The following is a 15147-nucleotide window of genomic DNA, read 5'->3' on the forward strand; positions in this document are numbered from 1 at the left end:
TATTAGATTAGGTTAGCAACCAGTTGGATACTACAAAAAGGTAATCATATAAAATAAATTGAGTTGCCTTGTGGAATTTTTGAGCGCATTCTTTATTCGATGGATTATCTTTTCGTTATAAGGTACAAATTGGGAAAAATTTGAAATCCGTACCTTCAAATTTTTATTTTTGCGAACAGGTTATTAAATTTGTTAAGTTTGTTTAGCCGAAAAGCACAAACTTTTTTCCCTATGATTGTTTAAAAAAACGCATTTTTGGGACCTATTTTGTTTTGAATCCCTTTTCCCTTTTCGAGCCCATCTTAATTCCATCCATATTCATAAGGAACTTTTCGCTTGTCCAGAAATTATCTTAATTATCTTCATTTTTATTTAGCTATCTAAATATTCCCTTCTAATGGATCAAGCACGAATTTATAATTCAAGAATGTCACAGGCCACAGATTGTATATCCAAACACTTAAAACCAACTCTAAAAAGTTAACACGCGTTTGTTTGCAGAGAATATGATATATTCCTTTAGCATGTATTAACACGTGGCAAAAAGCGTGGAGATATTTCTAAATCCACAATTTACACTATAAAATTATTCCCAAAACAGAGTAGCGGATTATTTCGTTACTCACTGAGCTGCGATTTTCAAACGGGAAGGGGGGATTGGCTCAGCGGAGATTTTTAAAGGGTGGTTTATTATGACAGTGACGTGTTAACCCCCCCCCCCCCCCCCCCCCACGGCGCGGCGTGCCACTTGGACCGATATGATATGATGAAATTGCTGAAGTGCTTCGTTGGCACATTTGGCGAAAACCAAACGCGCACAACTGTCCCAACTAAAAACTGTCCCATCCCGAACTACCAAAAAGAGCAGCTCACAATTACAATTCAACTGAAAATTGAGCAGTCTAGTTAGGCAGAACACTCAAGCAGTAAATAAATTTAAAAAAAAACAGAAAAGAAAGAGAAAATTAACTACAAAAATGGCTAGAGTAATTGCTTGTGTGGTGTCATTGTTGGTATCCTTTGTCGCCCACACCTGTGCCGCAAATAGGGATGCCGTGAAAGATGATATTCCTGATGAGGACAAGTGGTCGGTGACAAAGACAGCATACTTTGACATTTCAGTGGACATGGATGAGCCCAGGAGAGTGACAATTGCCCTGTTTGGAGAGGCAGCCCCCAATACTGTCAATAACTTCGCAGCTCTTGCTAAGGGAAATTACAGAGGCGATGTAAGAGAACTTAATTTTTTAATAGAACTTAAACTTAATAGGACTTTTTTCTCTTTATCTTGGTTTTTTCTTTTAGTTCTTTGATATCATATTGACGGAGTTTACAAACACAATTATAGCTAACAAATTAAACATCGCGTTTATATTGAGAGTTCAAGTTCTTTAATGCACCAATGTTATATAATTTAAATTCTAATTCTAATATAATTTAAACTCTAATTTAATTTAAATTTTGTTCAAAATTCAAATTCATTTGGGTTAATGAACTTAGATAAAATGTAAAAGTTAATGCACACAATTCAGTCTTCACTTTAAAATTCAGCTGAAAATTCAAAGACGCCGAATGCCTATAAACAGTTACTTTATGTATATCAATTTTGTGGGTATAATAAAGTGATAAAATTGTTGACCGAATTTGTCCGAGATGACCACTTTTTGGACTAAATTTTACATCTGGGGAATACAAAATAGTAACTTCAAAATCACCATTTTGTTCTATCTCACCCAATCACCCGGTTGAGCTGTGAGCAACAACGCAAGCGGCTACGACGCCATTTTTCAAATAAAACTATCAGATTTTCTTCGTGTTCGAAAAGAAGCCTTGAGAAAAATTAGTCCTAATATACTTCAAATTTAGGTATAATTCATGTGACTCTGACGAAGTCACTGAAAAAATCTGACATTAGAGCAGCGTAGTAATTCGAGATGAAAGTCTAAATGACTTTAGCAGAGTCGCATAACCTTGCTTGAAAGACAAATTTTCACACATTTTGAGATCTGGCACTGTATATACGAATTTCTGGCACTGCACAAATCTGGCGCTTTAAAACTCGCAGGCGCATGTTTCAAATAATGGTTCGGATTCACTGATTTTTAAAATATTTTACCTGTTACCGGTGATTTGAATGCTTGTCTTGGCGTAACCAAACTGACTAATGGCACTTTTGTTTCAGCCTAAATTCGGCTTCAAAGGGACTAAGTTCCACAAAGTGGTCAAGGATTTCGTGCTCCAAGGAGGAGACATCACAACGGAAGATGGCAGTGGAGGGAAGAGCATCTATGGTCCCATATTTGACGATGAGCCATTCTACCACAGCCATAATGGCACAGGGTACATCAGTATGGCCAACAGGGGAGAGGACACAAATGGCAGCCAGTTCTTCATCCTTCTCCAGAGAGCCAGATGGCTGGACGGGAAGCACGTCGTATTCGGAAAGGTCATCGAGGGTTTGGTAAGTGATCATAGTACCTGCCGAAATTTGTTGCCCCTCCTCCCTCCCCTGAATAAAATTTGTTTTCATAAATCTGTATGACCAAACTCTTGATCACAATAGAACTTTGTGCAAGTAAAAAAATTATTATTAAAAGAGTTCTATTTTGTTCGAGAGTTTGATCATACTGATTTATGAAAACAAGAACTTTATTCAAGGGAGGGGGCAACTGATTTAATTAAATTGAGCTTCAAATGTAAATTAATTGCAAACTTTAACTAAATTTATGGACTTGGTGTTTTTAATCATAGTTGAATCTGCCTGTTTACAGTTCATTCTTGATTAAAAGTCTTGATTAGAATTGTAATCTTCGATGCTCGTTTTTAGCTCTTCCTTGTTGGTTATTATTAACTTTTGTTGTCTTGTAAACTGTAAATGAACAACTTATGTATCATTATTTCTTCTCTTTAGGACGTTCTCAAAGAGATTGCTGAGTTAGAAACGACAGAGAGCCAAATGCCAAAGAAACTGGTCACAATTGACGACTGTGGTCTAATCCGTCATGACCCCTACCTGCTTCCTGAAGAGCAGCGATAACTCGCTTCTAGTCTATATGATTCGAATCACTCTCCATTTTTCCCAGATTGAAACAAACTTTCAATGCTCATTTTTTGATTTATTCAGTAACATCATACAGCTCTATTGTATCTACTTTAAGTCAAATTGACATTTATTACATCTTTATTCTCTATAGTATGATTGATGACTTGTTAAATTGAATTGTATCACTTGACTCTTTTAAAAAAACTATTGAGCGTCAAGTTCGCGTATAAAGCTGTCTCCTATTACAACCACAATTGTCACTGTCCTTGATAAGTTTGCTCCGGTATCAATATAAAAATCATGTAAACATGATAAATTTCCCAGAACTTACAATAACAACAGTAGAAACTATGGATATCTATATCGCATAACAAAATTTCCTACAAAATGAAAAAAGGGGAATTATTGGCATCGTCTGTTCTTAGCACAGGAATTGTTCCAACTCATCAAAGAGCCTAATAACCGTTTGCAAAAGGCGACATCAGCTACGCAAATGGCTATTATTTAGGTGCTCTCCTGTTCACGACTCGTTTCTGTTTACTGTTGATAGCAGTTTTTGCAAACGGATTTTTAAATATTTAATTAGGTAAGAATTTCACCTCTTTTATTTTTTGACCTTCCGTCTGTTTCTCTAGTGTTTTTGGTTTAAGATGTGATTGTTTTCAATGCAAGAAAAGAACTTTTAAAACAGTTTTTGACTATACACCTTTGTGCTTTTTTTGTTGCTCAGCGAATTATCTGCTGCATAAGTAGTCAGTCCCTGACCAAACTTAAGCGGCGTGTATTAAATGGTCTTTGGATGACGATTGTTGGAACTCAGCATCTTGTGCAACAATCAAGTCAGAAGTGAAACTTGAAAAAACATCGACTTTTGTCCTTATCGCAACCAAAACGAGTTGGTTGTTCCCGCAACTTAAAACTGATATAAAACTTTGCAAACTGTCTAGAACAATGTAATTGAATCCTCATATACATTCTCTTACACAGCATATTGTATGTACTTAGAATATGTATTCAGAACACTGTTAATAGATTTTGAAAATATTGGGCTTCCTTTCATTTTTAAGGTTTTTCTCGGTCTTGGCCGCATTAGATTTGCGTAGTTTAACGAAGTAAATTGTTTTTTTTTTACTGGAGTGTGAGATATGATTTGAGTAAAGCCGCACTTCGAATCATCTCTAGAGTCATTATTCCATGTTTTATTAACTATCTTTACCTTCGTTTCACGTTTCCCATTTACGAAAGTCACGGATTTCATGCTTGACTTCCGATTGGCGTTTCTCTCTGTTCCAAATGAAGGGCATTCAGAAATGTTTGATCAAATTTTATTCAATTTAATTTTTGCGCTCAATCTCAAAAAATAGGATTCATTGATGAAGGTCACGATAAAAATCGTCTTTTAAGTTATAAGAGTTAAATGCAGCGAAATATCAAAACGGAAGCGTTAACCGTGTTGAATTACCCAGTTTATAAGTTGAATTAAAAAAAAACTGTGCAATCTGGGTGAATTGCCTTTCCAATTTAGAACAGTTGGCCAATTAAAGAAGCCGACAATTCCCATCTTTTGTTTTTGTTCCAATCGTCCACGAAATGGGCGGTCGACTCGCCGCCAGTTTGCTATTTTTGTTTTTAATAAGTAAATTTTGGCCAATTGATACATTTTGAGGACAGATACAAAAGCGGAATCGTTAAAACCCTTGAAAAACTGAATCCGTCCTGAAGAGAGTTGCATTTTTGAGTTCATTTAACAAAGAGGAAACGTGCTTCGGATTTTCCAAAACTTTTGCACATTTCTTGTCCTTTTGCGCTTCATGTACGCCTATTCAAATGAATGATCAAATAGTTAATAGATTAATAATGATTGCACTAGCTTAGTTTTCAAGCAAGATGTGCTCAAACAGCATGACATTCACAGAAAAATCTTTTAAAATTGAGCAGAAGTTATTACTGTTCCAACATTTTTTTTAAGTTGAGGGAATATACGCGTGGCTGGCTTCATTTTTCTTTAGCCAATTTTTCACTTTTTGTTTTAGAGATCTGCATTGAAAGTTAAGATAAACAGAGAGAAAAATTTGGAGTAAATTTAGTTTGGTTAAATAGAGTTTCTTCAGCAATTCTTTACAGATTCAAGATCAAAAATTAACAATTTAATCTAGATGACCGAAAATTTACCAAAAAAAGAAATGCATTCTGTTTTTTTCTTGAAAAATTTTGTTTATAGAACATTTCTATACGTCTTCCTGTTTTCTGCTGGTTAAAAATTATTACACAAAACATTTTCACTGCATTTTCACAAACCATTTTTTCATCTCATCAAATTGAAGACTTCAGGAAATTTAGAGCTCTCTAAATAGCAAAAATCAACACCCAAAATGTAAAATTTAATGTAGAAAAATGTATTCTTTTCTAAATTATGGAGTTGTTTTTGCAAAAAAAATGCTTATCAATTCATCACAACTAACCATTTCAGTTTTTTCAGAACCTTGAAGTTAAAAATCGGTTTCATCAATTGAGCATCAAGTCAACCACCCTCTTTATCGAAAAAAGAAGGAAATCTTATTTTTTATTTGTATTCTTTATTATGTCAGAGCAGATAGTTCAACGTAATCTCCTGTAGTATAATGAAAGACAGATCAATTTGATAGATAGAGAGTTTATTAATTGCCAGGTTGAAAAATTCAAAACATCAGAATTCAAAACATCTTTTCTAGCCTTTGAGTGCTTCTGAAAATAGAGAAACCAAGTTGTTTGACGATTGTCAACCTCATCAAATGAGAAACAAAAATTTCTTTTCAAAGAAGAACAAATTCTCTAATTCATTTCTTTTTCAGTTCACAAAAAATTTATTAACATTTTTTTAGTTCTGTAAAAAAGAACACTTAATTAAAAAATTGTCAAAACTTTTACAAGTTAGAAACTTTCATTGAGTTAGAAAAATTTATCTAAATATTGCAGTTGAACAATGTTCAAATCCAAAAATTATTTTCTAAATCTAGCATATAACACATCTGCGAGACTTTTTCAAAAAGAGAAACAGGCCGATTATGCACATGAAACATCAAAATATTTCGAAAAACTTCATAAAATTCAGTTCAGATTTGAGTCGCTAGAGTTACGCCTATCAATACAATTGCCGTCACACCCTAAATTTCTAGGGAAACAATCAGGATATTAATGAACGGTGACAAACATTGCGTTAAGATCAGAGGCCAAAAAGAAAATTAAAACAATTTTTCGGGCGGGAACTGTATTTGTGCGTTTTTTGCATGTGTGTGTTTGCCTGTATGAGTGTGTATATGGCTGTGCGTGTTTGTAACGTGTGTTCTGTGTGTGTGAGAGAGCGAGAGCCAGAGAAAAGAATTGGCGTGAGAGAAATAGTACCTTCAATTGTTAGACACAAATAGAGGCAGAGCGCAAAAACTGTCAGAAACCATGAAAAATTAGATCAACTTATTATTTGAAAGAAACTGCGTCTTTAAATTTGCCCAATATCAAGAATTTGTGTAGTTAAATTTCGCTGATAACCCGTCTGCGAGATTTTGAAAAATTGTTTGCTTTTTGAAAAAAATGTTTCGAAAAATTTCAAAAAGTTTGTTTCAGATATTAGTGTCATTTTTACTATTTAGGATACAATTGCCTCCAGTAGTACAGACCTATTTTTCCAGAAAAAATAATCAAGACATAAACTAACGGCGACGAACTTTGAGCCAAAAGAAATTTACAACTATTCTTTGTTAGCGAGGACTGTATTTGTGTGTGCACACTTCTGTGGGTGTGTGTACGGGTGTGCTTTTTTGTAGTGTGTGTATTATATGCATGTCAAATAAGAGAGAAAGATTTAGTTGGAGAGATAATTCCATCAAATACTAGACACAAATAAAGACAGATAAAAACTCTCAGATAACAAGAAAAAAAATACTTAATTTATGCTTGAAATGTGTCCAATACCAAATCTGTCTATTCAAATCTCGTCAATATCACGTCAGCGAGTATCTGAATTTTTTTGTCTCACTATCCTCATGAAACATCAAAAGCGACAAAACATTTTCAAAAAGCTAAATTTCAATTTCGTGATTTTTACGATTACCGATAGAATGGCCACATGATGTCAATGCCGAATTTTCTAGAAAAAACAATCAAGACAAAGTGATGAACCTTGAGAAAAGATGACAGGCCAAAAAAAATTCTAGTTTTTTCGGTTTGCATTTGTTCGTTTGTTTGTACGGGTGTATATAAACAACGTCGTGTATGTAAACCGACTATTTTTTGTGCGTAAGAGAGAGGTAGAGAGAGAAAAACGGGGAATTAGTCTGAGATAGTTATTTCCATTAAATATTGGCAACAAAAAGAGGCAGAGTGCAAACACTGTCAGAAATTATGACAAATTAGAGAAATTCCATTATAAGAGAAATCCAAAACTGTGTTTGTACGTCCTGTCAGTGACAGGTCTACGAGATTTTACAAAGTTAATATTCCCATTGTGCTCATGAAATATCAAAACTGAAAAATACTGCAAACTTCAAAATTTTTCAAAATATAGTGTCAAAATTACAGTTAGGGATATAATTGCTGTAAAAAGTCCACGCCTAGTTTTTTAGAACCCGTAAATCAAAGAACCCCTGAATGAACAGTGAGCAATCTTGCGTATTGACAAATTACCAAAGAGGAAAAATGAGTTTTTGGTGGTCGGCTTTATTTGTTTTTGTAATGTGTGGTGTTTGTATGGTCTTTCGGTGTTCGTGTGGTTCAAATTTTACTAAATATCTGTTTCTACAATTGGCTGAATAGTTTGCGTTTTTGTCTGCTAAAATACGGCACAGACTTGCACGAGCCGTGTTGTTATAAATTCTTACTTGAGATGTTGGCAAGATGTTACAGCAATTTCGCATTGATTTTGTTTCAATTCAATGTTGAGAGAAAACGTTACAGACAAAATTTCAAGAAAAAACATCCGTATTCAAATTGATAACGTTTGGATCCGACTTCAATCTTTTTTGACATCAACGGGATCGACAGTTGTAGTGTTGTAGCTTTCATAGGTTATGCAAAAATATACGAACCCGTTGATTGATTATGAATTTATTGAAAAGGAAATAAAGAATACGAATTTGTTCGCACTTTTCAGAACTTTTCAAAAATTTTAGGTCTTAGCCTGCTCTTTAGGATTTTCTTCATTTCTAACTTGCATTCAAGTGTAATTTTTATTTCAAGTTTAAATGATTGATCACAAAAATCACAATAAATGTAGTACCTATTTAGACAAATAAAGCCGATGCATATTTAGGCAAATAGCCGTTTACGAAGCGTGAAAAGATCCAGAATGTGAAAAGCATTGAGCAATTAAAAATTTTTTCTTCGAGGTACCATTTTTCAACTCTCCACAGAAAATATTGATCGCACTATGTTGACTACCAAAAAAGAGGACAGTTCGAAATGATGGCATAATTACCAAAACTGTCAAACTCTCAGCTGTTAAACGCTTAAACTTTTCCTAACCTTGTCAGATATTGTCACTGAAGGCTAAAACAGTTCGCATCATCCCGATTTCTCATCGGCTAAAATAAAACCAATTCAAATACTGCGACACAGAAAACGGCCACTTTCATGCAATCAGTTTTTGGTCGAACTCTACAATTTTCGAAAAGTCATAGCTTAAAATGCCCTGTTTTACCCAAAAGTATGGATTTATATCACATGGCAGTTTGTTTTCAGCCACCAACTCATCAACTCACGCACTTCTAAGGCTGGTACAATGAAATTGCTCTTCATTGGACAAAACTGCCTTAAATTCCTGCTTCATAGAGTTCAATTGGTTACCATTGATCAGCGTATTTTACAACACGAACCAGAACGATATAAATTTTGGTAGTAGCTTAGTTTGCTAAAAAGTCGCTTAGAAAGACAACTGAAGTATGTTGAACTGGGATCTCCTCCAATAAAGTAAAACATCATTTGGTGTTCCTCGGAGATGAGTTTTGTTGCCCTTGTTTCTTTTATATAGAATTAAAAGAACTGGAAGCTGTTTTTTCTGAAAATCACACAATATTGACCATAAATAATAGCGAGAATAAAGTTTACAAAAATATGAACAAGTATGTGGTACGACACATTGGATCCCATTTTGGAGAAAAGACATGCTCTTTTTCTATGAAACCTATGCTATAATTGAATATAGAGCAAGTGTGCATAATGTTTTACGCTAATAGCACAGACGCATGTTATGCGCCTCATATTTTTGACGGTACTATGACTCTGTTCACGATATGCGCAAAAAAACTTGATCCATTCATGAAACTATTGCTATTGTTTATTGTTCATGTCGGTTAGGATCAGTTCGGTGAAAAATTTGCTGTAAGGCTCACAAGTTTATATAATTATTTTTTGTGGACTAATAAGAGGCCATCTCACAATGTGCAAAAAAGAGAACTATTACTTTAAAACATCTTAGAGAATTTTAAATTAGACCTCTTATACTCAATAACGAACTATTTTTTTTGCTGACAGCCTCGCTATATTGTTTTCGTATATGGCGGTACACCTGGGTATTCTCTGGTACACCTACTCAGTTGCACCGCTCGCATAGAGTATCATTTCCAGGCATTCAAGTGTTTAAGGTACTGTTCTATATGGCACTGGTAAGCAAACATATTTGCACCAATAATTGTTCCGACCCCACTTGTGGGGGAAGGAACTATATACTCAAATGGGTTTTTTTTTTTTTGTTCAGTGAATTTTGGCCGATCGATATATTCGTCGTAGAGAAATGTGAGTGGTATCATTAAAAAGCTGGTCCAGCGTAGAATTCAAAAGTAAAAAGATTTTTTTGAATTTCGTTTTTTTCGAGGAGTTATCGAGGATTGAAGTTTTGTGTGAACAATGGGATCTTTAGCATGATTGTTCACTTTTAGTACAATTTTCTTCAAACTAAGATCTTTTTTACGAAAACATTAATTCAAATTTCTATAAAAAGAATAAATTTTGAGTTCGTAAAAGTTGAATGCAAGGCGATAGAAAGACTAGTTCTGGTCTCATAGGGAAGTTCACTATCAAAAAAAAATCGAACTCTAATTGAGAGCCCTTTTTTTAATAAAACTTTTCTCTTTTTTGCTTTTTTAAGTCACCTAGAGACAAGTCACATTTTATATCGACGTTCTATTAATGACAAAACTCCTTTATAGTCGAATGAAGCGCAATGAACAAAAAACGTCGTTTTCAAGGAATTGCTCATGTTTTTTTTTGGCTTCGATTCTGAGTTTTCGTAATTTTGAATGAAATTTTGAATTTCTTTTTGAAGTTTTACTATTTTTTTTGGAGTCCTATGGTAGGGATTCATTGACTAACAGTGCAATATGTTCCATAATGAGCATTAAGTGAACATGTCTATTTCATTGAGGGGGCGGCTAATGGCTGTTAAGACTTAAAAAATAATTTTTCGAATTTTTTTTTGAATATTAAAGAATCATAATCTTATTATAGTGAATTGTAAGTCAGTCCAGGGGTGAGAGCACCCTCTTCCTTCCTACTGCAACCAAAATTAAACTGGTTAGCGGTTTTATCTTCTATCTATTGGTTATATGACTTCAATGACAAAAAATTTCAATTTTTTAAAATTTTTTTTGGATTTTTACGTATTATTGGTTACTTTTGAAATCTTATCACATTATCCAAATAATGACAGTTCCCATTAGCTTAAAAACGATGTTCTGTGGATGACCAATAAAAATTTTAAACAAAAATTTATCGTTTAAATGGCTTCGACACGTTCTTCTTGCACTTTTCTACTGATTTTTTGGTTTTCTGTTTTTTTTGTTGTTTTAATAGTCATTATACTTACTGTGATCTCATAATGAATACCTATGCATGACAAACATAAATGTACTGCCACCGGGGCATCTTTGAGCGTTTTTATTGACTTCCGTTGAAAGCTATTGAATTTAATGTCTGTTAAAATAAAAATCATTTTTCGAAAATTTTATTTGAACAATAACAATTCCTAAATTTTTCTTGAACTGTTAGTGAGTTTCAGTATTGACTGGACCCACTTGCTTTTTACTGCGACTAAAAATATTCTGTTTAGCTGTTTTATCTTCTAGCTATTGGTTATATGACTTCAATGACAAAGAATTTTTTTAAATTTTTTTTTTGGATTTTTTGAATTATTGGTCACTTTTGAACTCTTTATCACATTATCCAAAGATTATTGTAATCCAATTGGCTTAGAGAGGACGTTCAGTGGATCACAGAGAAAGTTTTCAGAGAATAGCTAATGGTTTAATTGTCTTCGACACTTTCTTCTCGCATTTTTCTACTGAATTTTAGTTTTTGCTGTTTTTGTTATTGTTTTCTGTCATAAGACTTATTGTGATGTCTTTTTAACTATCTATGCATGACAGACATCATTTTCCTCCCTATGGGTTATATCTGAGCATCGTCATTGAGCTCCGATGAAAGATTGAGTTTACTGGCTGTTAAGGGTTTAAAAATAATTTTTCGAAACTTTTTTGAAATTCAACCATTCCTAATTTTTTTTCGTGAATACTCTTGGTCATTGTTGGTTCTAACAGAATCCATTTCCGTTCTACTATAGCCAAAATTAATCTGGTTAGCGGTTTTATCTTCTACCTATTAGTTTTAAAACATCAATGCCACGAGAATTCATATTTTTTTTGGGTACTTTATTTTGTTTTTCGATCCTTTTGAAATCTTATCACATCATCTTACTGCTGAGAGTCCCTATTGGTTTAGGGAAGAAGTTCAACGGATCATAAATAAAGTTTTCAGGGAAGAGCTTATGATTTGAGTTGCTTCGACATTTTCTTCAGGCACTTTTCTACTGAATTTGTGGTTTTTGCCTCTCTCTGTTGTTGTTTTCATAGTCATTAACTTGTTGTAAGGTCTTATTGATGAAATACGATTGGCAAAAAAACTTATTGTCCCCTCGAGGCATCATTTATTGTATATACTGGCTTCCGTTGAAGGTTAATGAATTTAATGGCGTTGATAATACGTGTTTTCCCGCAATTTTCGTGCGTCTAATGTATTTGTTTATATTTGTTGATTTTTTGAAATTATATTGATAAAAAAGGTTTTCCCATTGCTCCTGAAAAATTAATTTAAAATTGAAGAGTGTTTAGTGAAAAGTTCATTTTTTTAATGCCTTCGACCCTTTTGTCGCTCAATTTTTTTTCCTGAATTCGCTGTTTTTGTTCTTTAGGTAGCCGTAAATTGCTCACAGATCTCATAGGCTTGTAATTGAGGACTGAATGAATGATGTTGCTCGAAACATTCAGTATATAGCGAATAGGTTCCTTTCGTCAAATTTAACTTCTATTCATCAATCAGATGTCCCATCGAATTTCGTGTATTTCAAGAAATAACATATATATTGATATTATGTGCCACTGTTGTTTCGTTTTTCTGAACGTTTATTGAATGGCCATTTTTTGCGTTTCTTTTTCTCCTCCTTCAGAACAATCGCGTAATAACAGATCCCAATGGTTTTTAAATGTGGCCCAAGTAAACTTATTTAATCTTTCAGTATAAATCCTTCAACTGAAATAGCAGAAATAACAACTGAATTAAAAATACATATTCAGATGATAGCTATTGATTTTAATGGTAGCAAAGGTTTGTGTTTTCGCAAATCGTTTGTAATTTTTTGAGTTTCTCTTTAGTTTGTTTCTATGGCATAGTCTGACCACAGACGGGTGCTTTTGGTTTTGTAATGACTTTTTAGTAATTTATCAAGGATTTTTTTATTAAAAACCAATGTTTTTTAAGATTTTTGAATTTTCTTGGTGCAAAAAATGTTGATTAATTTTTAAGTTTCGCCTCACTGTTCGTTCTTTTTGTCGGCTTGTTACCTAGTCTCGTTAAGAAAACTTTTCATCTGCTGTATAGTTAGTAAAAGGTAAACTTGTGTAGTTAAGGTTTTATCTGACTGCATTTTGACGTTGTTACCAGGTGCTTTTAAATTTAGATATTCATTTTTTGCCGCCAAAATTTTGTTGGTGCTATTTTTTTTCTAGTCTCTTCAATGTCAGGTCACGTTGGTGCTGTAATGAAGCATGGCATTAGTAATTCAATTAGTAGATAGAATGTGTAACGATTGTTTTAAACTCAAACATCTATTTTTGTTATCTCTTGATTTGGTTGACATTTTAGTCAAAAATGTAGATGAGCTCGGGTCGGAACATCATGTGCGAACGCACATTAACGAGCCGCCTTGTTAATTCTATGCGCAGCACAAAAAACTCGAATATAGATCACTGAGGATGTGATACTATGCAAAGGCTGACTAGGCAAAAGTTTCCCGAATTTCCCCAGCCTTATAGCTGTAAGCTATTTAGAATGAAGCGATAAACTTTTTTTTATTTTTGCCACTTTCTCACCTGTAACTGATGCGAAATACATTGCCGAGGCGTGCTAAAATTAAAAACAATTTCAGATTAGAGCATTATACATGTCGTTTGTTACGTTTTCATCTGAATAATTGAAAGGGACACTTGAGAACTTGAGCGTCATGTCGATTTTGAAGTACCGCCTTTGTTTTAATTGTTATTATCATAAATTCCACAAAAGGTTAATTTTTGCCTAATGAGTACAAAAGTTGCATTTACTTAATTAAGTCTTTTCACAATTTTCTCCGCTCGAGATCACTTTCAAACTATAGAAAAATCGGAAATGATCGAAGCGAACTATTTTTCCAAAAGAAACGGTTTTGCTGTTTAACACACTGAACTTTTTCATGCGAGTTATTTTTGCTTTAACTCACGTGTACAAAATTAAATCAAAACTTTTGGAGCCATTACATATCAAAAAGTGAAGGTTTTTTCAGTGACAAAATATTGCGAAAGAGCTACATCTTCCACAAAAAATTCAGCCAATTTAACAGATCATAGGAACTAAAAAAAACATGGACTAAGAATTATCTGAATCAAGCTGCATTTGCTGAAAAAAATACAAGCTACATCCCCCTACAGAAGTAGAGTTGGCCAGAAATTGAGGACCTGTCACGGCCTCGTAAAATATTGATATCACCAAGCGATAAAAAAATTGATTCTTGTTCAATGTTAAAACTTTGAGTGGGCAAAAATAATTAACATAACTAATGTGGGGCGAATTGCTCTCAAACGACTGACTGGCTTCGTCAGTAGTTAGCCATGGGGGGGGTGCACCAGTGGGTTGATGGGGGGCAACAGTGGGGGGGGGGGGGGTTCTTCAACCTCTACGAACCACCCTTCACACCATAAGTCTCCAAAACTGTTTCTGTAAATTGCATACTTGGAGACCAGTGAGCTGAAAGGCTCTAAGAGCACTTAATGCCCGCTGGGTACTACCTGTTTATCCCGTTTTCGAGGACAAAAAGTCAAATGGGTCAGACGAAAAATCGGTCAGGCAAAAAATTGCATAAATACCGACAGGACTAATATAATTGCTACATACTTTGTTTGATAGTAATTAAAAACGAGAAATATAATGCATAACTTAACCGACTAAGGTCGGGCGAATTGTTCTCAAAAAAACCGACTGGCTTCGGTAGAAGCCAGATGGGGCTTAGGGATGCCGGGGGGAGCAGAATGGCGGGGGTCAAGTAATGGTGGGAGGGGTAGAGTTATGGGAGAGCTGGACGAGAGGGGGGTCCAAATCACCGAGTAGGGGGGGGGGGTGTCGGGCGGTTGACTGTTGGGGCGCATGACTGAGGGGATCAAAATAATAATTTTAAGAACCTCGTCACACCCCAAATTTGTCTCCTAAAAACAGTTTCGGTGAATCGCATATCTGGAGACTAGTAATGCTTAAGGCTCTAAGAGAGCTGCTCGGTCACTTAATGCCCTCCGAGCGCTACCTGCTTATCCCGTTTTGAGGTCGAAAAGTCAATAATCCGACAAAAAATTGGTCGAGCTAAAAATCGCAGAATACACAGGACTAATATAATTGCTACGTCGTTTGAGAATAATTAATAATGGAGCCACAGAAAAGCCTTCAGCATTTTCATGATAATTACTTGAGCACTCATAACCCCTTAAAATGCATTCCTTAGTCATGCACAAATTGTACTTTCAAGGACGTGATTTATTTGCTGGAGTCAAGGACAAAACAGA

General features: G+C 34.5%; 1 protein-coding gene across 1 annotated transcript; it reads left to right on the forward strand.

The window, feature by feature from the left end:
• The first annotated feature begins 803 nt into the window (after positions 1–803).
• Positions 804–3233, forward strand: LOC142341132 (peptidyl-prolyl cis-trans isomerase A-like). Its single transcript, XM_075392023.1, has 3 exons — positions 804–1229; positions 2183–2461; positions 2912–3233. The coding sequence occupies exons 1-3, from the start codon at positions 978–980 to the stop codon at positions 3035–3037; spliced, it is 657 nt and encodes a 218-aa protein (XP_075248138.1). The 5' UTR covers positions 804–977; the 3' UTR covers positions 3038–3233.
• Positions 3234–15147: the final 11914 nt, after the last annotated feature.

The sequence above is a fragment of the Convolutriloba macropyga genome, chromosome 6 (genome assembly GCF_964194025.1).
Source record: "Convolutriloba macropyga chromosome 6, txConMacr16.3, whole genome shotgun sequence".
Lineage (NCBI taxonomy): Eukaryota > Metazoa > Xenacoelomorpha > Acoela > Convolutidae > Convolutriloba > Convolutriloba macropyga.

Coding starts and splice junctions, on each gene's coding strand:
- LOC142341132 (XM_075392023.1), top strand. CDS start 978: ATGGCTAGAGTAATTGCTTGTGTGGTGTCATTGTTGGTATCCTTTGTC. Junction 1,230..2,182: donor AGGGAAATTACAGAGGCGAT/GTAAGAGAACTT, acceptor CTTTTGTTTCAG/CCTAAATTCGGCTTCAAAGG. Junction 2,462..2,911: donor GAAAGGTCATCGAGGGTTTG/GTAAGTGATCAT, acceptor TCTTCTCTTTAG/GACGTTCTCAAAGAGATTGC.